Here is a 23,387-nt window from a genome sequence, read left to right on the forward strand (position 1 = left end):
AGCCCTGAGTGATTGATCAGAACCAATATAGGGTGTTTTATTGGAACGTACACCCGACCGACACGGTGTTTTATCCAATGTACACCTGACCCAACCCTGTGTGTTTTATCAGAACCTACATCAAACCCGACCCCGGGTGTTTTATTGGACTGTCGACCCAACCCGACCTCAGGTGTTTTATTAGAATGTACACCTGACCTGACCCCTGTGTTTTATTGATATGAACACCTGACTTGAACCCGAGTGTTTTATCAGAACATGGACCCAACCTGACCCAACCCTGGGTGTTTTATCGGAACCTACACCCATCCCGACCCCGTGTGTTTTATCGGAACATACACCTGTCCCTATCCCGGTGTTTTTTTGGAACGTACACCTCACCCAACCCAAGGTGTTTTATTAGAACACCCTACACCTGACCCAACACCAGGTTTTATCCAGCACAGAAATGCATTGACATGGAAGGGCCCATCATAGATTTCTGCTGATACTAGACACACAAGGGATTGCTGGTGAGAGAACGATCTGCTGGAGGATGGACTGAGCAACATCTGTGGTGGGAAAAGTTCGTATTTTGAGTTCAGCCCTGCATCAGAACTAAAACATCGACATTTCCTTTCCAACAACCGATGCTGCTTAATCCACTTGGCTCCTCCAGCAGGTTGCTTGTACTGTTGAAAGTATCCTGACTGGTTGCGTTACGGCCTTATATGACAGTTCCAATGCACAGTAACATAAGAACCTGCAGAGAGTACTAGAATCTGTCAAGTTGCAGGCAAATTCCTTCCCACCCATCAGTAGTATCTACAGGAGGCAGGTTCTGTCGTCCAAGATCCCCACCATCCAGACCATGCTGTCATCTCGCAGTTCCGATTGGGCAGGTGGTACTGAAGCCTCAAGGTTCAGTACGGCTACTTTTCTTCACCCATTCAGTTGTTGAATCAACCGACACCACCCTGATCACTGCTTCAGTACAGCAACACTGACCACATCTGTTACAGTGGACTCTGATTTTCCTCTTCAAGCTGTGTTCTTTCTTGTAACAATTAGGTGTAATTTATGTATTTTCTGTGAATGTTGCTTATATGATGCGATATTTCTGTGATACTGTTTCAAATAAGATTTTCAGTGCACCTGTAGGAACACAGGTTCTTCCAGATGACAGCAACCCTATCTGTGACTGTTATTAGGATGTCCAGGATGGGAAGGAGCCTGGAGCAGGGGCAAAGGTGCCACAGGTGGAATCGAAGTTAGATCACCGACTCCAAGAGTTGATGAAGCTGATTTGCGACATTAAGACCATGGAGGAGATGGTTCTTCAGATGAAGTATGACACCAAGAAGGCTCCGCTAGGTAAGGGAGGGGGTTCATCGTGGGTTATTAAACCCTACCATACACAATCCTAACATACACCATTCACTCATAGCATAATGGAACCCAACTCTTTCCATTCACTCCCACCATATCAGACCCCACCCCTTTCCATTCACTCCCACCGCACACAATCCGAACAGACCCCACACGTTCCAATTCACTCCCACTGCACACAATCCAAACTGACCCCACAGGTTCCCATTCTCTCCCACTGAGCACAATCGTAATAGACACCACGCTTTCCCATTTACTGTCACCAAACACAATCCAAACTGACTCCATCTTCCTATTCAGGAGCAATGTGCACAATTCTGGTCTGAGTCTGTCTCTCTCCATCTGCCTCTCCCTCTCTCTGCCTCTCTATCCCTCTCTCCTTCCTACCAGGAAAGCTGACCACTGAGCAGATCAAGGCTGGCTACTGTTCCCTGCGAAAGATCGAGGACTGTCTGAACCGGAAGGTGACTGGGAAAGCCCTGCTGGAGGCCTGCAACGAATTCTACACCCGCATCCCCCACGACTTTGGGTAAGAGCAGGGAGATTGCTGGCTCTCCAATCAGCCCCTTGTATAAATCCACCAGCTGAAGACTCGGACTGCAGAGGTGTCTGGCCTTAACCAAGGTTACGCCTGTATGGTGTTAACCATGGCTACTTAGGCCTGTACGTTGATTGTTGGTGATAACTACCAAAATGTACATCTGAATATGGCTATTAACTACCAATAGTTACATGCATACACTAATTGTTACGTGTTTGTCACACTCACTCCCCACCAAACCCAACCACAGGCTGAAGACCCCACCACTGATTAGCACCCGGAAAGAACTTCAGGAAAAAATCAGCCTCCTGGAGGTAAAACCTTCATCTTCAACCTCTTTCTAGTTCCTAACCACTCCCTATCCCTCTTTCCACTCTATCTCCCCACCCTCCCTCTAACACCTCACCGCAGTTTCTTATTCTCATCCCTCCCCCTCCCCCTCTCAACTTCTCTCCCTCCTGCCCTCTCAATCCCCCACCCCTGCCTGTCCTTTCTCACTCTCTCTCTCCACTACATCTTTTCTATTTCAGATTCCTCTCCTCATCTGCAATCCTCGTTTGCTCTCTGCTACTCCACCTATTAGTCTCTCCTTCCCGACCTCTCTCTCTCTCTCTCTGCTTCCCCTTCGATTACTGCCAACGGGTAGTCCTGTGACGTCCCCTCTCTTCAATGCAGGCTCTCAGCGACATCGAGGTGGCAATTGGTGTGGTGAAGAAGGAGCACAACAGCACAGAAAACCCTCTGGACCGTCACTACCACGCTCTGCAATGCAGCCTCCAGCCCCTGGAACACAGCTCACACCAGTTCCAGGTCAGTCCCTCCCTCCAGAACAATCCTCCCTTCTCTCTCCACCATCCCAACAACAGGGTGAGACTCCCTCAGTTCTCGCTCCACCACCCCAACAACAGGCTCCGGCAGACATTGAGTCTCCCTCCCTTCTGTCTCCACCAACACAACAACAGGCAGCGACACATGGGGTGAGACTCACTCCCTTCTCTCTCCAGCACCCCAACAACAGGCTCCAGCACTGGGTTAGACACCCTCCCTTCTCACTCCACCACCCCAGCAACAGGCTCCGGCACTGGGTGAGACTCCCTCCCTTCTCACTCCACCACCCTAACAACAGGCTTCGGCACAGGGTGAGTCTCCCACCCTTCTCCACCACCCCAACAACAGGCTCCGACACGGGATGAGACTCCCTCCCTTCTCTCTCCACCACCCCAACAACAGGCTGAGACTCCCTCCCTTCTCTCTCCACCACCCCAACAAAAGGGTGAGACTCCCTCCCTTCTCTCTCCACCAACCCAACAACTAGCTCCGATACGGGGACAGACCATCTCAATTCTCTCTCCACTGCCCCAACAACAGTCTCCGACACGGGTTGAGACTCCCTCCCTTCTCTATCCACCACCCCAGCAACAGGCTCCGGCACTGGGTGAGACTCCCTCCCTTCTCCAACACCCCAACAACAGGCTCCGACACAGGGTGAGACTCCCTCCCTTCTCTCTCCACCACCCCAACAAGAGGGTGAGACACCCACCCTTCTCTCTCCACCACCCCAACAACAGGCTCCGGCACAGGGTGAGACTGCCTCCCTTCTCTCTCCACCACCCCAACAACAGTCTCCGACACAGGGTGAGACTCCCTCCCTTCTCCATCCACCACCCCAGCAACAGGCTCCGGCACTGGGTTAGACTCTCTCCCTTCTCTCTCCACAACCTCAACAATAGGGTGAGACTCCCTCCCTTCTCTCTCCACCACCCCAACTATAGGGTGAGACTCCCTCCTTTCTCACTCCAGCACCCCAACAACAGGGTGAGACTCCCTCCCTTCTCGCTCCACCACCCCAACAACAGGGTGAGACTCCCTCCCTTCTCTCTCCACCACCCCAACAACAGGGTGAGACTCCCTCCTTTCTCACTCCAGCACCCCAACAACAGGGTGAGACTCCCTCCCTTCTCGCTCCACCACCCCAACAACAGGGTGAGACTCCCTCCCTTCTCTCTCCACCACCCCAACAACAGGGTGAGACTCCCTCCTTTCTCACTCCAGCACCCCAACAACAGGGTGAGACTCCCTCCCTTCTCTCTCCACCACCCCAACAATAGGGTGAGACTCCCTCCCTTCTCGCTCCACCACCCCAACAACAGGGTGTGACTCCCTCCCTTCTCGCTCCACCACTCCAACAACAGGGTGAGACTCCCTCCCTTCTCGCTCCACCACCCCAACCACAGGGTGTGACTCCATCCCTTCTCGCTCCACCACTCCAACAACAGGGTGAGACTCCCTCCCTTCTCTCTCCACCAACCCAACAACTAGCTCCGATACGGGGTCAGACCATCTCAATTCTCTCTCCACTGCCCCAACAACAGTCTCCGACACGGGTTGAGACTCCCTCCCTTCTCTATCCACCACCCCAGCAACAGGCTCCGGCACTGGGTGAGACTCCCTCCCTTCTCCAACACCCCAACAACAGGCTCCGACACAGGGTGAGACTCCCTCCCTTCTCTCTCCACCACCCCAACAAGAGGGTGAGACACCCACCCTTCTCTCTCCACCACCCCAACAACAGGCTCCGGCACAGGGTGAGACTGCCTCCCTTCTCTCTCCACCACCCCAACAACAGTCTCCGACACAGGGTGAGACTCCCTCCCTTCTCCATCCACCACCCCAGCAACAGGCTCCGGCACTGGGTTAGACTCTCTCCCTTCTCTCTCCACAACCTCAACAATAGGGTGAGACTCCCTCCCTTCTCTCTCCACCACCCCAACTATAGGGTGAGACTCCCTCCTTTCTCACTCCAGCACCCCAACAACAGGGTGAGACTCCCTCCCTTCTCGCTCCACCACCCCAACAACAGGGTGAGACTCCCTCCCTTCTCTCTCCACCACCCCAACAACAGGGTGAGACTCCCTCCTTTCTCACTCCAGCACCCCAACAACAGGGTGAGACTCCCTCCCTTCTCGCTCCACCACCCCAACAACAGGGTGAGACTCCCTCCCTTCTCTCTCCACCACCCCAACAACAGGGTGAGACTCCCTCCTTTCTCACTCCAGCACCCCAACAACAGGGTGAGACTCCCTCCCTTCTCTCTCCACCACCCCAACAATAGGGTGAGACTCCCTCCCTTCTCGCTCCACCACCCCAACAACAGGGTGTGACTCCCTCCCTTCTCGCTCCACCACTCCAACAACAGGGTGAGACTCCCTCCCTTCTCGCTCCACCACCCCAACCACAGGGTGTGACTCCATCCCTTCTCGCTCCACCACTCCAACAACAGGCTCCGGTAGACGTTGAATCTCCCTCCCTTCTGTCTCCACCAGCCCAACAACAGTCTGCGACACACAGTGAGACACCCTCACTTTTCTCTCCACCAACCCAGAACAGTCTCCGACACAGGATCAGACTCCCTCCCTTCTCTCTCCACCACCCCAACAACAGGGTGAGACTCCCTCCCTTCTCTCTCCACCAGGCCAACAACAGGGTGAGACTCCCTCCCTTCTCTCTCCACCAGGCCAACAACAGGGTGAGACTCCCTCCCTTCTCTCTCCACCACCCCAACAACTGGCTCCAACGCAGGGTGATCCACCCACCCTTCTCTCTACACCCCCCAGAACAGTCTCCGACACCTTGTGAGACTCCCTCCCTTCTCTCTCCACCACCTGAACAACAGGCTCCGGCACAGGGTGAGACTCCGTCTCTTCTCTCTTCACCACCCCAACAACAGGCTGAGACTCCCACCCTTCCCTGTCCACCACCCCAACAACAGGGTGAGACTCCCTCCCTTATCCCTCCACCACCACAACTGGCTCCGACACGGGTGAGACTCCCTCCCTTCTCTCTCCACCACCCCAACAGTAGGGTGAGACTCCCTCCCTTCTCTCTCCACCGCCCCAACAATAGGGTGAGACTCCCTCCCTTCTCGCTCCACCACTCCAACAACAGGGTGAGACTCCCTCCCTTCTCGCTCCACCACCCCAACCACAGGGTGTGACTCCATCCCTTCTCGCTCCACCACTCCAACAACAGGCTCCGGTAGACGTTGAATCTCCCTCCCTTCTGTCTCCACCAGCCCAACAACAGTCTGCGACACACAGTGAGACACCCTCACTTTTCTCTCCACCAACCCAGAACAGTCTCCGACACAGGATCAGACTCCCTCCCTTCTCTCTCCACCACCCCAACAACAGGGTGAGACTCCCTCCCTTCTCTCTCCACCAGGCCAACAACAGGGTGAGACTCCCTCCCTTCTCTCTCCACCAGGCCAACAACAGGGTGAGACTCCCTCCCTTCTCTCTCCACCACCCCAACAACTGGCTCCAACGCAGGGTGATCCACCCACCCTTCTCTCTACACCCCCCAGAACAGTCTCCGACACCTTGTGAGACTCCCTCCCTTCTCTCTCCACCACCTGAACAACAGGCTCCGGCACAGGGTGAGACTCCGTCTCTTCTCTCTTCACCACCCCAACAACAGGCTGAGACTCCCACCCTTCCCTGTCCACCACCCCAACAACAGGGTGAGACTCCCTCCCTTATCCCTCCACCACCACAACTGGCTCCGACACGGGTGAGACTCCCTCCCTTCTCTCTCCACCACCCCAACAGTAGGGTGAGACTCCCTCCCTTCTCTCTCCACCGCCCCAACAACAGGGTGAGACTCCCTCCCTTCTCGCTCCACCACCCTAACAACAGGCTGCGGCACAGGGTGAATCTCCTTCCATTCTCCACCACCCCAACAACAGGCTCCGACACTGGTTGAGACTCCCTCCCTTCTCTCCACCACCTCAACAACAGTCTACTTCATAGTGTGAGACTTGCTCCCTTCTCTCTACACCTTCCCAGCAACAGGCTCCAGCACTGGGTGTGACACCCTCCCTTCTCACTCCACCACCCTAACAACAGGCTTCTGCACAGGGTGAGTCTCCCTCCCTTCTCCACCACCCCAACAACAGGCTGAGACTCCCTCCCTTCTCTCTCCACCACCCCAAATGCATGGTGAGACTCCCTCCCTTCTCTCTCCACCACCCCAACAATAGGGTGAGACTCCCACCCTTCTCTCTCCACTGCCCCAACAACGGTCTCCGATAGGGGGTGAGAATCCCTCCCTTCTCCATCCACCACCCCAGCAACAGGCTCCGGCACTGGGTTAGACTCTCTCCCTTCTCTCTCCACCCCAAAAACTCGGTGAGGCTCCCTCCCTTCTCTCTCCACCACCCCAACAACAGGCTCCGGCAGAGGTTGAGTCTCCCTCCCTTCTCCACCACCCCACCAACAGGCTCCGACATGGGGTGAGACTCCCTCCCTTCTCTCTCCACTGCCCGAACAACAGACTCCGAGACGGGGTGAGTTTCCCTCCCTTCTCTATTCCCAACCCCAGCAACAGGCTCTGGCACTCGGTTAGACTCCCTCCCTTCTCTCTCCACCACCCCAACAACAAGGTGAGACTCTCTCCCTTCTCTCCCCACCTCCCTAACAACTGGCTCCAACACAGGGTGAGACACCCACCCTTCTCACTACACCCCGCAGAACAGTCTCCGACACAGTGTGAGACTCCCTCCCTTCTCTCTCCACACCTGAACAACAGGCTCCGGCACAGGGTGAGACTCCCTCCCTTCTCTCTCCACCACCCCAACAACAGGCTGAGACTCCCACCCTTCCCTCTCCACCACCCCAACAACAGGGTGAGACTCCCTCCCTTATCCCTCCACCACCACAACAACTGGCTCCGACACGGGGTGAGACTAACTCCCTTCTCTCTCCACTGACCCAACAACAGTCTCCGAGACAGGGTGAGACTCCCTCCCTTCTCTAACCACCATCCCAGCAACAGGCTCCGGCACTGGTTTCGACTCCCTCCCTTCTCTCTCCACCAGCTCAACAACAGGCTACTTCATAGTGTGAGACTGCCTCCCTTCTCTCTCCACCACCCCAGCAACAGGCTCCGGCACTGGGTGAGACACCCTCCCTTCTCTCTCCACCACCCTAACAACAGGCTTCTGCACAGGGTGAGTCTCCCTCCCTTCTCCACCACCCCAACAACAGGCTGAGACTCCGTCCCTTCTCTCTCCACCACCCCAACTATAGGGTGAGAGTCCCTCCTTTCTCACTCCAGCACCCCAACAACAGGGTGAGACTCCCTCCCTTCTCGCTCCACCACCCCAACTATAGGGTGAGAGTCCCTCCTTTCTCACTCCAGCACCCCAACAATACGGTCAGACTCACTCCCTTCTCGCTCCACCACCCCAACAACAGGGTGAGACTCCCACCCTTCTCTCGCCACCACCCCAACAACTGGCTCCGACACGGGGTGAGATTCCCTCCCTTCTCTCTCCACCACCACAAATATAGGTTGGGACTCCCGCCCTTCTCTCTCCACCACCCCAACAACTGGCTCCAACACAGGGTGATCCACCCACCCTTCTCTCTACACCCCCCAGAACAGTCTCCGACACGGTGTGAGACTCCCTCCCTTCTCTCTCCACCACCTGAACAACAGGCTCCGGCACAGGGTGAGACTCCGCCCCTTCTCTCTCCACCACCCCAACAACAGGGTGAGACTCCCTCCCTTATCCCTCCACCACCACAACTGGCTCCGACACGGGGTGAGACTCCCTCCCTTCTCTCCCCACCACCCCAACAATAGGGTGAGACTCCCTCCCTTCTCGCTCCACCACCCTAACAACAGGCTCCGACACTGGTTAAGACTCCCTCCCTTCTCTCCACCTCCCCAACACTAGGGTAAGACTCCCTCCCTTCTCTCTCCACCACCTCAACAACAGTTTACTTCATAGTGTGAGACTTGGCTCCCTTCTCTCTACACCTTCCCAGCAACAGGCTCCGGCACTGGGTGTGACACCCTCCCTTCTCACTCCACCACTCTAACAACAGGCTTCTGCACAGAGTGAGTCTCCCTCCCTTCTCCACCACCCCAACAACAGGGTGGGACTCCGTCCCTTCTCTCTCCACCACCCCAACTATAGGGTGAGAGTCCCTCCTTTCTCACTCCAGCACCCCAACAATAGGGTCAGACTCCCTCCCTTCTCGGTCCACCACCCCAACAACAGGGTGAGACTCCCTCCCTTCTCTCTCCACCACCCCAACTATTGGGTGAGAGTCCCTCCTTTCTCACTCCAGCACCCCAACAATAGGGTCAGACTCCCTCCCTTCTTGCTCCACCACCCCAACAACAGGGTGAGACTCCCTCCCTTCTCTCGCCACCACCCCAACAACTGGCTCCGACACGGGGTGAGATTCCCTCCCTTCTCTCTCCACCACCCTGACAACAGGGTGAGACTCCCTCCCTTCTCTCTCCACCACCCCAACAACAGGGTGAGACTAACTCCCTTCTCTCTCCACTGACCCAACAACAGTCTCCGAGACAGGGTGAGACTCCCCTCCTTCTCTATCCACCACCCCAACAACAGGGTGTGACTCCCTCCCTTCTCGCTCCACCACCCTAACAACAGGCTGCAGCACAGGGTGAGTCTCCCTCCCTTCCCTCTCCACCAGCTCAACAACAGGCTACTTCATAGTGTGAGACTGCCTCCCTTCTCTCTCCACCACACCAGCAACAGGCTCCGGCACTGGGTGTGACACCCTCCCTTCTCACTCCACCACCCTAACAACAGGCTTCTGCACAGGGTGAGTCTCCCTCCCTTCTCCACCACCCCAACAACAGGCTGAGACTCCGTCCCTTCTCTCTCCACCACCCCAACTATAGGGTGAGAGTCCCTCCTTTCTCACTCCAGCACCCCAACAATAGGGTGAGACTCCCTCCCTTCTCTCGCCACCACCCCAACAACTGGCTCCGACACGGGGTGAGATTCCCTCCCTTCTCTCTCCACCACCCTGACAACAGGGTGAGACTCCCTCCCTTCTCTCTCCACCACCCCAACAACTGGCTCCAACACAGGGTGATCCACCCACCCTTCTCTCTACACCCCCCAGAACAGTCTCCGACACAGTGTGAGACTCCCTCCCTTCTCACTCCACCACCTGTACAACAGGCTGAGACTCCCACCCTTCCCTCTCCACCACCCCAACAACAGGGTGAGACACCCTCCCTTATCCCTCCACCACCACAACTGGTTCCGACACAGGGTGAGACTCCCTCCCTTCTCTCTCCACGACCCCAACAGTAGGTTGAGACTCCCTCCCTTCTCTCCCCACCACCCCAACAATATGGTGAGACTCCCTCCCTTCTCTCTCCACCACCCCAACAACAGGGTGAGACTCCCTCCCTTCTCGCTCCACCACCCTAACAACAGGCTGCGGCACAGGGTGAATCTCCTTCCATTCACCACCACCCCAACAACAGGCTCCGACACTGGTTAAGACTCCCTCCCTTCTCTCCACCTCCCCAACACTAGGGTAAGACTCCCTCCCTTCTCTCTCCACCACCTCAACAACAGTTTACTTCATAGTGTGAGACTTGGCTCCCTTCTCTCTACACCTTCCCAGCAACAGGCTCTGGCACTGGGTGTGACACCCTCCCTTCTCACTCCACCACTCTAACAACAGGCTTCTGCACAGGGTGAGTCTCCCTCCCTTCTCCACCACCCCAACAACAGGGTGAGACTCCGTCCCTTCTCTCTCCACCACCCCAACTTTAGGGTGAGAGTCCCTCCTTTCTCACTCCAGCACCCCAACAATAGGGTCAGACTCCCTCCCTTCTCGCTCCACCACCCCAACAACAGGGTGAGACTCCCTCCCTTCTCTCTCCACCACCCCAACTATAGGGTGAGAGTCCCTCCTTTCTCACTCCAGCACCCCAACAATAGGGTCAGACTCCCTCCCTTCTCGCTCCACCACCCCAACAACAGGGTGAGACTCCCTCCCTTCTCTCGCCACCACCCCAACAACTGGCTCCGACACGGGGTGAGATTCCCTCCCTTCTCTCTCCACCACCCTGACAACAGGGTGAGACACCCTCCCTTCTCTCTCCACCACCCCAACAACAGGGTGAGACTAACTCCCTTCTCTCTCCACTGACCCAACAACAGTCTCCGAGACAGGGTGAGACTCCCTCCCTTCTCTATCCACCACCCCAGCAACAGGCTCCGGCACTGGTTTCGACTCCCTCCCTTCTCTCTCCACCACCCCAACAACAGGGTGTGACTCCCTCCCTTCTCGCTCCACCACCCTAACAACAGGCTGCAGCACAGGGTGAGACTCCCGCCCTTCTCCACCACCCCAACAACAGGCTGAGACTCCCTCCCTTCTCGCTCCACCACCCCAACAACAGGCTGAGACTCCGTCCCTTCTCTCTCCACCACCCCAACTATAGGGTGAGAGTCCCTCCTTTCTCACTCCAGCACCCCAACAATAGGGTCAGACTCCCTCCCTTCTCTCTCCACCACCCCAACTATAGGGTGAGAGTCCCTCCCTTCTCGCTCCACCACCCCAACAACAGGGTGAGACTCCCTCCCTTCTCTCTCCACCACACCAACTATAGGGTGAGAGTCCCTCCTTTCTCACTCCAGCACCCCAACAATAGGGTCAGACTCCCTCCCTTCTCGCTCCACCACCCCAACAACAGGGTGAGACTCCCACCCTTCTCTCTCCACCACCCCAACAACTGGTTCCGACACGGGGTGAGATTCCCTCCCTTCTCTCTCCACCACCCTGACAACAGGGATGCACTCCCTCCCTTCTCTCTCCACCACCCCAACAACTGGCTCCGACACGGGGTGAGATTCCCTCCCTTCTCTCTCCACCACCCTGACAACAGGGATGCACTCCCTCCCTTCTCTCTCCACCACCCCAACAACTGGCTCCAACACAGGGTGATCCACCCACCCTTCTCTCTACACCCCCCAGAACAGTCTCCGACACAGTGTGAGACTCCCTCCCTTCTCTCCACCTCCCCAACACTAGGGTAAGACTCCCTCCCTTCTCTCTCCACCACCTCAACAACAGTTTACTTCATAGTGTGAGACTTGGCTCCCTTCTCTCTACACCTTCCCAGCAACAGGCTCCGGCACTGGGTGGGACACCCTCCCTTCTCACTCCAACACTCTAACAACAGGCTTCTGCACAGGGTGAGTCTCCCTCCCTTCTCCACCACCCGAACAACAGGCTGAGACTCCCTCCCTTCTCCACCACCCAAACAACAGGCTGAGACTCCGTCCCTTCTCTCTCCACCACCCCAACTATAGGGTGAGAGTCCCTCCTTTCTCACTCCAGCACCCCAACAATAGGGTCAGACTCCCTCCTCGCTCCACCACCCCAACAACAGGGTGAGACTCCCTCCCTTCTCTCTCCACCACCCCAACTATAGGGTGAGAGTCCCTCTCTCACTCCAGCACCCCAACAATAGGGTCAGACTCCCTCCCTTCTCGCTCCACCACCCCAACAACAGGGTGAGACTCCCTCCCTTCTCTCTCCACCACCCCAACTATAGGGTGAGAGTCCCTCCTTTCTCACTCCAGCACCCCAACAACAGGGTGAGACTCCCTCCCTTCTCTCTCCACCACCCCAACAATAGGGTGAGACTCCCTCCCTTCTCGCTCCACCACCCCAACAACAGGGTGTGACTCCCTCCCTTCTCTCCCCACCACCCCAACAATAGGGTGAGACTCCCTCCCTTCTCTCTCCACCACCCCAACAACAGGGTGAGACTCCCTCCCTTCTCGCTCCACCACCCTAACAACAGGCTGCGGCACAGGGTGAATCTCCTTCCATTCTCCACCACCCCAACAACAGGCTCCGACACTGGTTAAGACTCCCTCCCTTCTCTCCACCTCCCCAACACTAGGGTAAGACTCCCTCCCTTCTCTCTCCACCACCTCAACAACAGTTTACTTCATAGTGTGAGACTTGGCTCCCTTCTCTCTACACCTTCCCAGCAACAGGCTCTGGCACTGGGTGTGACACCCTCCCTTCTCACTCCACCACTCTAACAACAGGCTTCTGCACAGGGTGAGTCTCCCTCCCTTCTCCACCACCCCAACAACAGGGTGAGACTCCGTCCCTTCTCTCTCCACCACCCCAACTTTAGGGTGAGAGTCCCTCCTTTCTCACTCCAGCACCCCAACAATAGGGTCAGACTCCCTCCCTTCTCGCTCCACCACCCCAACAACAGGGTGAGACTCCCTCCCTTCTCGCTCCACCACCCCAACAACAGGGTGAGACTCCCTCCCTTCTCTCTCCACCACCCCAACTATAGGGTGAGAGTCCCTCCTTTCTCACTCCAGCACCCCAACAATAGGGTCAGACTCCCTCCCTTCTCGCTCCACCACCCCAACAACAGGGTGAGACTCCCTCCCTTCTCTCGCCACCACCCCAACAACTGGCTCCGACACGGGGTGAGATTCCCTCCCTTCTCTCTCCACCACCCTGACAACAGGGTGAGACACCCTCCCTTCTCTCTCCACCACCCCAACAACAGGGTGAGACTCCCTCCCTTCTCTCGCCACCACCCCAACAACTGGCTCCGACACGGGGTGAGATTCCCTCCCTTCTCTCTCCACCACCCTGACAACAGGGTGAGACACCCTCCCTTCTCTCTCCACCACCCCAACAACAGGGTGAGACTAACTCCCTTCTCTCTCCACTGACCCAACAACAGTCTCCGAGACAGGGTGAGACTCCCTCCCTTCTCTATCCACCACCCCAGCAACAGGCTCCGGCACTGGTTTCGACTCCCTCCCTTCTCTCTCCACCACCCCAACAACAGGGTGTGACTCCCTCCCTTCTCGCTCCACCACCCTAACAACAGGCTGCAGCACAGGGTGAGACTCCCGCCCTTCTCCACCACCCCAACAACAGGCTGAGACTCCCTCCCTTCTCGCTCCACCACCCCAACAACAGGCTGAGACTCCGTCCCTTCTCTCTCCACCACCCCAACTATAGGGTGAGAGTCCCTCCTTTCTCACTCCAGCACCCCAACAATAGGGTCAGACTCCCTCCCTTCTCTCTCCACCACCCCAACTATAGGGTGAGAGTCCCTCCCTTCTCGCTCCACCACCCCAACAACAGGGTGAGACTCCCTCCCTTCTCTCTCCACCACCCCAACTATAGGGTGAGAGTCCCTCCTTTCTCACTCCAGCACCCCAACAATAGGGTCAGACTCCCTCCCTTCTCGCTCCACCACCCCAACAACAGGGTGAGACTCCCACCCTTCTCTCTCCACCACCCCAACAACTGGTTCCGACACGGGGTGAGATTCCCTCCCTTCTCTCTCCACCACCCTGACAACAGGGATGCACTCCCTCCCTTCTCTCTCCACCACCCCAACAACTGGCTCCGACACGGGGTGAGATTCCCTCCCTTCTCTCTCCACCACCCTGACAACAGGGATGCACTCCCTCCCTTCTCTCTCCACCACCCCAACAACTGGCTCCAACACAGGGTGATCCACCCACCCTTCTCTCTACACCCCCCAGAACAGTCTCCGACACAGTGTGAGACTCCCTCCCTTCTCTCCACCTCCCCAACACTAGGGTAAGACTCCCTCCCTTCTCTCTCCACCACCTCAACAACAGTTTACTTCATAGTGTGAGACTTGGCTCCCTTCTCTCTACACCTTCCCAGCAACAGGCTCCGGCACTGGGTGTGACACCCTCCCTTCTCACTCCAACACTCTAACAACAGGCTTCTGCACAGGGTGAGTCTCCCTCCCTTCTCCACCACCCGAACAACAGGCTGAGACTCCCTCCCTTCTCCACCACCCAAACAACAGGCTGAGACTCCGTCCCTTCTCTCTCCACCACCCCAACTATAGGGTGAGAGTCCCTCCTTTCTCACTCCAGCACCCCAACAATAGGGTCAGACTCCCTCCCTTCTCGCTCCACCACCCCAACAACAGGGTGAGACTCCCTCCCTTCTCTCTCCACCACCCCAACTATAGGGTGAGAGTCCCTCTCTCACTCCAGCACCCCAACAATAGGGTCAGACTCCCTCCCTTCTCGCTCCACCACCCCAACAACAGGGTGAGACTCCCTCCCTTCTCTCTCCACCACCCCAACTATAGGGTGAGAGTCCCTCCTTTCTCACTCCAGCACCCCAACAACAGGGTGAGACTCCCTCCCTTCTCTCTCCACCACCCCAACAATAGGGTGAGACTCCCTCCCTTCTCGCTCCACCACCCCAACAACAGGGTGTGACTCCCTCCCTTCTCTCCCCACCACCCCAACAATAGGGTGAGACTCCCTCCCTTCTCTCTCCACCACCCCAACAACAGGGTGAGACTCCCTCCCTTCTCGCTTCACCACCCTAACAACAGGCTGCGGCACAGGGTGAATCTCCTTCCATTCTCCACCACCCCAACAACAGGCTCCGACACTGGTTAAGACTCCCTCCCTTCTCTCCACCTCCCCAACACTAGGGTAAGACTCCCTCCCTTCTCTCTCCACCACCTCAACAACAGTTTACTTCATAGTGTGAGACTTGGCTCCCTTCTCTCTACACCTTCCCAGCAACAGGCTCTGGCACTGGGTGTGACACCCTCCCTTCTCACTCCACCACTCTAACAACAGGCTTCTGCACAGGGTGAGTCTCCCTCCCTTCTCCACCACCCCAACAACAGGGTGAGACTCCGTCCCTTCTCTCTCCACCACCCCAACTTTAGGGTGAGAGTCCCTCCTTTCTCACTCCAGCACCCCAACAATAGGGTCAGACTCCCTCCCTTCTCGCTCCACCACCCCAACAACAGTGTGAGACTCCCTCCCTTCTCGCTCCACCACCCCAACAACAGGGTGAGACTCCCTCCCTTCTCTCTCCACCACCCCAACTATAGGGTGAGAGTCCCTCCTTTCTCACTCCAGCACCCCAACAATAGGGTCAGACTCCCTCCCTTCTCGCTCCACCACCCCAACAACAGGGTGAGACTCCCTCCCTTCTCTCGCCACCACCCCAACAACTGGCTCCGACACGGGGTGAGATTCCCTCCCTTCTCTCTCCACCACCCTGACAACAGGGTGAGACACCCTCCCTTCTCTCTCCACCACCCCAACAACAGGGTGAGACTCCCTCCCTTCTCTCGCCACCACCCCAACAACTGGCTCCGACACGGGGTGAGATTCCCTCCCTTCTCTCTCCACCACCCTGACAACAGGGTGAGACACCCTCCCTTCTCTCTCCACCACCCCAACAACAGGGTGAGACTAACTCCCTTCTCTCTCCACTGACCCAACAACAGTCTCCGAGACAGGGTGAGACTCCCTCCCTTCTCTATCCACCACCCCAGCAACAGGCTCCGGCACTGGTTTCGACTCCCTCCCTTCTCTCTCCACCACCCCAACAACAGGGTGTGACTCCCTCCCTTCTCGCTCCACCACCCTAACAACAGGCTGCAGCACAGGGTGAGACTCCCGCCCTTCTCCACCACCCCAACAACAGGCTGAGACTCCCTCCCTTCTCGCTCCACCACCCCAACAACAGGCTGAGACTCCGTCCCTTCTCTCTCCACCACCCCAACTATAGGGTGAGAGTCCCTCCTTTCTCACTCCAGCACCCCAACAATAGGGTCAGACTCCCTCCCTTCTCTCTCCACCACCCCAACTATAGGGTGAGAGTCCCTCCCTTCTCGCTCCACCACCCCAACAACAGGGTGAGACTCCCTCCCTTCTCTCTCCACCACCCCAACTATAGGGTGAGAGTCCCTCCTTTCTCACTCCAGCACCCCAACAATAGGGTCAGACTCCCTCCCTTCTCGCTCCACCACCCCAACAACAGGGTGAGACTCCCACCCTTCTCTCTCCACCACCCCAACAACTGGTTCCGACACGGGGTGAGATTCCCTCCCTTCTCTCTCCACCACCCTGACAACAGGGATGCACTCCCTCCCTTCTCTCTCCACCACCCCAACAACTGGCTCCGACACGGGGTGAGATTCCCTCCCTTCTCTCTCCACCACCCTGACAACAGGGATGCACTCCCTCCCTTCTCTCTCCACCACCCCAACAACTGGCTCCAACACAGGGTGATCCACCCACCCTTCTCTCTACACCCCCCAGAACAGTCTCCGACACAGTGTGAGACTCCCTCCCTTCTCTCCACCTCCCCAACACTAGGGTAAGACTCCCTCCCTTCTCTCTCCACCACCTCAACAACAGTTTACTTCATAGTGTGAGACTTGGCTCCCTTCTCTCTACACCTTCCCAGCAACAGGCTCCGGCACTGGGTGTGACACCCTCCCTTCTCACTCCAACACTCTAACAACAGGCTTCTGCACAGGGTGAGTCTCCCTCCCTTCTCCACCACCCGAACAACAGGCTGAGACTCCCTCCCTTCTCCACCACCCAAACAACAGGCTGAGACTCCGTCCCTTCTCTCTCCACCACCCCAACTATAGGGTGAGAGTCCCTCCTTTCTCACTCCAGCACCCCAACAATAGGGTCAGACTCCCTCCCTTCTCGCTCCACCACCCCAACAACAGGGTGAGACTCCCTCCCTTCTCTCTCCACCACCCCAACTATAGGGTGAGAGTCCCTCTCTCACTCCAGCACCCCAACAATAGGGTCAGACTCCCTCCCTTCTCGCTCCACCACCCCAACAACAGGGTGAGACTCCCTCCCTTCTCTCTCCACCACCCCAACTATAGGGTGAGAGTCCCTCCTTTCTCACTCCAGCACCCCAACAACAGGGTGAGACTCCCTCCCTTCTCTCTCCACCACCCCAACAATAGGGTGAGACTCCCTCCCTTCTCGCTCCACCACCCCAACAACAGGGTGTGACTCCCTCCCTTCTCTCCCCACCACCCCAACAATAGGGTGAGACTCCCTCCCTTCTCTCTCCACCACCCCAACAACAGGGTGAGACTCCCTCCCTTCTCGCTCCACCACCCTAACAACAGGCTGCGGCACAGGGTGAATCTCCTTCCATTCTCCACCACCCCAACAACAGGCTCCGACACTGGTTAAGACTCCCTCCCTTCTCTCCACCTCCCCAACACTAGGGTAAGACTCCCTCCCTTCTCTCTCCACCACCTCAACAACAGTTTACTTCATAGTGTGAGACTTGGCTCCCTTCTCTCTACACCTTCCCAGCAACAGGCTCTGGCACTGGGTGTGACACCCTCCCTTCTCACTCCACCACTCTAACAACAGGCTTCTGCACAGGGTGAGTCTCCCTCCCTTCTCCACCACCCCAACAACAGGGTGAGACTCCGTCCCTTCTCTCTCCACCACCCCAACTTTAGGGTGAGAGTCCCTCCTTTCTCACTCCAGCACCCCAACAATAGGGTCAGACTCCCTCCCTTCTCGCTCCACCACCCCAACAACAGTGTGAGACTCCCTCCCTTCTCGCTCCACCACCCCAACAACAGGGTGAGACTCCCTCCCTTCTCTCTCCACCACCCCAACTATAGGGTGAGAGTCCCTCCTTTCTCACTCCAGCACCCCAACAATAGGGTCAGACTCCCTCCCTTCTCGCTCCACCACCCCAACAACAGGGTGAGACTCCCTCCCTTCTCTCGCCACCACCCCAACAACTGGCTCCGACACGGGGTGAGATTCCCTCCCTTCTCTCTCCACCACCCTGACAACAGGGTGAGACACCCTCCCTTCTCTCTCCACCACCCCAACAACAGGGTGAGACTAACTCCCTTCTCTCTCCACTGACCCAACAACAGTCTCCGAGACAGGGTGAGACTCCCTCCCTTCTCTATCCACCACCCCAGCAACAGGCTCCGGCACTGGTTTCGACTCCCTCCCTTCTCTCTCCACCACCCGAACAACAGGGTGTGACTCCCTCCCTTCTCGTTCCACCACCCTAACAACAGGCTGCAGCACAGGGTGAGACTCCCGCCCTTGTCCACCACCCCAACAACAGGCTGAGACTCCCTCCCTTCTCGCTCCACCACCCCAACAACAGGCTGAGACTCCGTCCCTTCTCTCTCCACCACCCCAACTATAGGGTGAGAGTCCCTCCTTTCTCACTCCAGCACCCCAACAATAGGGTCAGACTCCCTCCCTTCTCTCTCCACCACCCCAACTATAGGGTGAGAGTCCCTCCCTTCTCGCTCCACCACCCCAACAACAGGGTGAGACTCCCTCCCTTCTCTCTCCACCACCCCAACTATAGGGTGAGAGTCCCTCCTTTCTCACTCCAGCACCCCAACAATAGGGTCAGACTCCCTCCCTTCTCGCTCCACCACCCCAAAAACAGGGTGAGACTCCCACCCTTCTCTCTCCACCACCCCAACAACTGGCTCCGACACGGGGTGAGATTCCCTCCCTTCTCTCTCCACCACCCTGACAACTGGCTCCGACACGGGGTGAGATTCCCTCCCTTCTCTCTCCACCACCCTGACAACAGGGATGCACTCCCTCCCTTCTCTCTCCACCACCCCAACAACTGGATCCAACACAGGGTGATCCACCCACCCTTCTCTCTACACCCCCCAGAACAGTCTCCGACACAGTGTGAGCCTCCCTCCCTTCTCTCCACCTCCCCAACACTAGGGTAAGACTCCCTCCCTTCTCTCTCCACCACCTCAACAACAGTTTACTTCATAGTGTGAGACTTGGCTCCCTTCTCTCTACACCTTCCCAGCAACAGGCTCCGGCACTGGGTGTGACACCCTCCCTTCTCACTCCACCACTCTAACAACAGGCTTCTGCACAGGGTGAGTCTCCCTCCCTTCTCCACCACCCGAACAACAGGCTGAGACTCCCTCCCTTCTCCACCACCCAAACAACAGGCTGAGACTCCGTCCCTTCTCTCTCCACCACCCCAACTATAGGGTGAGAGTCCCTCCTTTCTCACTCCAGCACCCCAACAATAGGGTCAGACTCCCTCCCTTCTCGCTCCACCACCCCAACAACAGGGTGAGACTCCCTCCCTTCTCTCTCCACCACCCCAACTATAGGGTGAGAGTCCCTCTCTCACTCCAGCACCCCAACAATAGGGTCAGACTCCCTCCCTTCTCGCTCCACCACCCCAACAACAGGGTGAGACTCCCTCCCTTCTCTCTCCACCACCCCAACTATAGGGTGAGAGTCCCTCCTTTCTCACTCCAGCACCCCAACAATAGGGTCAGACTCCCTCCCTTCTCGCTCCACCACCCCAACGACAGGGTGAGACTCCCTCCCTTCTCTCGCCACAACCCCAACAACTGGGTCCGACACGGGGTGAGATTCCCTCCCTTCTCTCTCCACCACCCTGACAACAGGGTGAGACTCCCTCCCTTCTCTCTCCACCAGCCCAACAACTGGCTCCGACGCGGGCTGAGACTCCCTCCCTTCTCTATTCCCCACCCCAGCAACAGGCTCTGGCACTGGGTTAGACTCCCTCCCTTCTCGCTCCACCACCCCAACAAGACGGTGAGACTCCCTCCCTTCTCTCGCCACCACCTCAACAACTGGCTCCGACACGGGGTGAGATTCCCTCCCTTCTCTCTCCACCACCCTGACAACAGGGTGAGACTCCCTCCCTTCTCTCTCCACCACTCTAACAACAGGCTTCTGCACAGGGTGAGTCTCCCTCCCTTCTCCACCACCCGAACAACAGGCTGAGACTCCCTCCCTTCTCCACCACCCAAACAACAGGCTGAGACTCCGTCCCTTCTCTCTCCACCACCCCAACTATAGGGTGAGAGTCCCTCCTTTCTCACTCCAGCACCCCAACAATAGGGTCAGACTCCCTCCCTTCTCGCTCCACCACCCCAACAACAGGGTGAGACTCCCTCCCTTCTCTCTCCACCACCCCAACTATAGGGTGAGAGTCCCTCTCTCACTCCAGCACCCCAACAATAGGGTCAGACTCCCTCCCTTCTCGCACCACCACCCCAACAACATGGTGAGACTCCCTCCCTTCTCTCTCCACCACCCCAACTATAGGGTGAGAGTCCCTCCTTTCTCACTCCAGCACCCCAACAATAGGGTCAGACTCCCTCCCTTCTCGCTCCACCACCCCAACAACAGGGTGAGACTCCCTCCCTTCTCTCTCCACCACCCCAACTATAGGGTGAGAGTCCCTCTCTCACTCCAGCACCCCAACAATAGGGTCAGACTCCCTCCCTTCTCGCTCCACCACCCCAACAACAGGGTGAGACTCCCTCCCTTCTCTCTCCACCACCCCAACTATAGGGTGAGAGTCCCTTCTTTCTCACTCCAGCACCCCAACAATAGGGTCAGACTCCCTCCCTTCTCGCTCCACCACCCCAACGACAGGGTGAGACTCCCTCCCTTCTCTCGCCACAACCCCAACAACTGGGTCCGACACGGGGTGAGATTCCCTCCCTTCTCTCTCCACCACCCTGACAACAGGGTGAGACTCCCTCCCTTCTCTCTCCACCAGCCCAACAACTGGCTCCGACGCGGGCTGAGACTCCCTCCCTTCTCTATTCCCCACCCCAGCAACAGGCTCTGGCACTGGGTTAGACTCCCTCCCTTCTCGCTCCACCACCCCAACAAGACGGTGAGACTCCCTCCCTTCTCTCGCCACCACCCCAACAACTGGCTCCGACACGGGGTGAGATTCCCTCCCTTCTCTCTCCACCACCCTGACAACAGGGTGAGACTCCCTCCCTTCTCTCTCCACCACTCTAACAACAGGCTTCTGCACAGGGTGAGTCTCCCTCCCTTCTCCACCACCCGAACAACAGGCTGAGACTCCCTCCCTTCTCCACCACCCAAACAACAGGCTGAGACTCCGTCCCTTCTCTCTCCACCACCCCAACTATAGGGTGAGAGTCCCTCCTTTCTCACTCCAGCACCCCAACAATAGGGTCAGACTCCCTCCCTTCTCGCTCCACCACCCCAACAACAGGGTGAGACTCCCTCCCTTCTCTCTCCACCACCCCAACTATAGGGTGAGAGTCCCTCTCTCACTCCAGCACCCCAACAATAGGGTCAGACTCCCTCCCTTCTCGCTCCACCACCCCAACAACAGGGTGAGACTCCCTCCCTTCTCTCTCCACCACCCCAACTATAGGGTGAGAGTCCCTCCTTTCTCACTCCAGCACCCCAACAATAGGGTCAGACTCCCTCCCTTCTCGCTCCACCACCCCAACAACAGGGTGAGACTCCCTCCCTTCTCTCTCCACCACCCCAACTATAGGGTGAGAGTCCCTCTCTCACTCCAGCACCCCAACAATAGGGTCAGACTCCCTCCCTTCTCGCTCCACCACCCCAACAACAGGGTGAGACTCCCTCCCTTCTCTCTCCACCACCCCAACTATAGCTTGAGAGTCCCTCCTTTCTCACTCCAGCACCCCAACAATAGGGTCAGACTCCCTCCCTTCTCGCTCCACCACCCCAACAACAGGGTGAGACTCCCTCCCTTCTCTCGCCACAACCCCAACAACTGGGTCCGACACGGGGTGAGATTCCCTCCCTTCTCTCTCCACCACCCTGACAACAGGGTGAGACTCCCTCCCTTCTCTCTCCACCAGCCCAACAACTGGCTCCGACGCGGGCTGAGACTCCCTCCCTTCTCTATTCCCCACCCCAGCAACAGGCTCTGGCACTGGGTTAGACTCCCTCCCTTCTCGCTCCACCACCCCAACAAGACGGTGAGACTCCCTCCCTTCTCTCGCCACCACCCCAACAACTGGCTCCGACACGGGGTGAGATTCCCTCCCTTCTCTCTCCACCACCCTGACAACAGGGTGGGACTCCCGCCCTTCTCTCTCCACCACCCCAACAACTGGCTCCAACACAGGGTGATCCACCCACCCTTCTCTCTACACCCCCCAGAACAGTCTCCGACACAGTGTGAGACTCCCTCCCTTCTCTCTTCACCACCTGAACAACAGGCTCCGGCACAGGGTGAGACTCCGCCCCTTCTCTCTGCACCACCCCAACAACAGGCTGAGACTCCCTCCCTTATCCCTCCACCACCACAACTGGCTCCACGGGGTGAGACTCCCTCCCTTCTCTCTCCACCACCCCAACAATAGGGTGAGACTCCCTCCCTTCTCTCCCCACCACCCCAACAACTGGCTCCAACACAGTGTGATCCACCCACCCTTCTCTCTACACCCCCCAGAACAGTCTCCGACACAGTGTGAGACTCCGTCCCTTCTCTCTCCACCACCTGAACAACAGGCTCCGGCACAGGGTGAGACTCCGCCCCTTCTCTCTCCACCTCCCCAACAACAGGGTGAGACTCCCTCCCTTATCCCTCCACCACCACAACTGGCTCCGACACGGGGTGAGACTCCCTCCCTTCTCTTTCCACGACCCCAACAACAGGTTGAGACTCCCACCCTTCCCTTTCCACACCCCAACAACAGGGTGAGACTCCCTCCCTTCTCGCTCCACCACCCTAACAACAGGCTGCGGCACAGGGTGAATCTCCTTCCATTCTCCACCACCCCAACAACAGGCTCCGACACTGGTTGAGACTCCCTCCCTTCTCTCCACCTCCCCAACAACAGTTTACTTCATAGTGTGAGACTTGCTCCCTTCTCTCTACACCTTCCCAGCAACAGGCTCCGGCACTGGGTGTGACACCCTCCCTTCTCTATCCACCACCCTAACAACAGGGTGTGACTCCCTCCCTTCCCTCTCCACCAGCTCAACAACAGG

The 23,387-nt window shown here is 57.4% G+C and overlaps 1 protein-coding gene across 1 annotated transcript in view; it reads left to right on the forward strand.

Annotated features, from left to right (window-relative positions):
- Positions 1–23,387, forward strand: part of parp2 (poly (ADP-ribose) polymerase 2) — a 139,574-nt gene that overhangs the window by 45,678 nt on the left and 70,509 nt on the right. The window contains exons 11-14 of the mRNA XM_059951587.1: positions 1,191–1,353; positions 1,759–1,897; positions 2,160–2,223; positions 2,585–2,719. Coding sequence (XP_059807570.1) covers positions 1,191–1,353; positions 1,759–1,897; positions 2,160–2,223; positions 2,585–2,719 — 501 coding nt within the window. The remainder of the gene's footprint in view (positions 1–1,190; positions 1,354–1,758; positions 1,898–2,159; positions 2,224–2,584; positions 2,720–23,387) is intronic.

This window comes from Hypanus sabinus, chromosome 26 (assembly GCF_030144855.1).
Source record: "Hypanus sabinus isolate sHypSab1 chromosome 26, sHypSab1.hap1, whole genome shotgun sequence".
Lineage (NCBI taxonomy): Eukaryota > Metazoa > Chordata > Chondrichthyes > Myliobatiformes > Dasyatidae > Hypanus > Hypanus sabinus.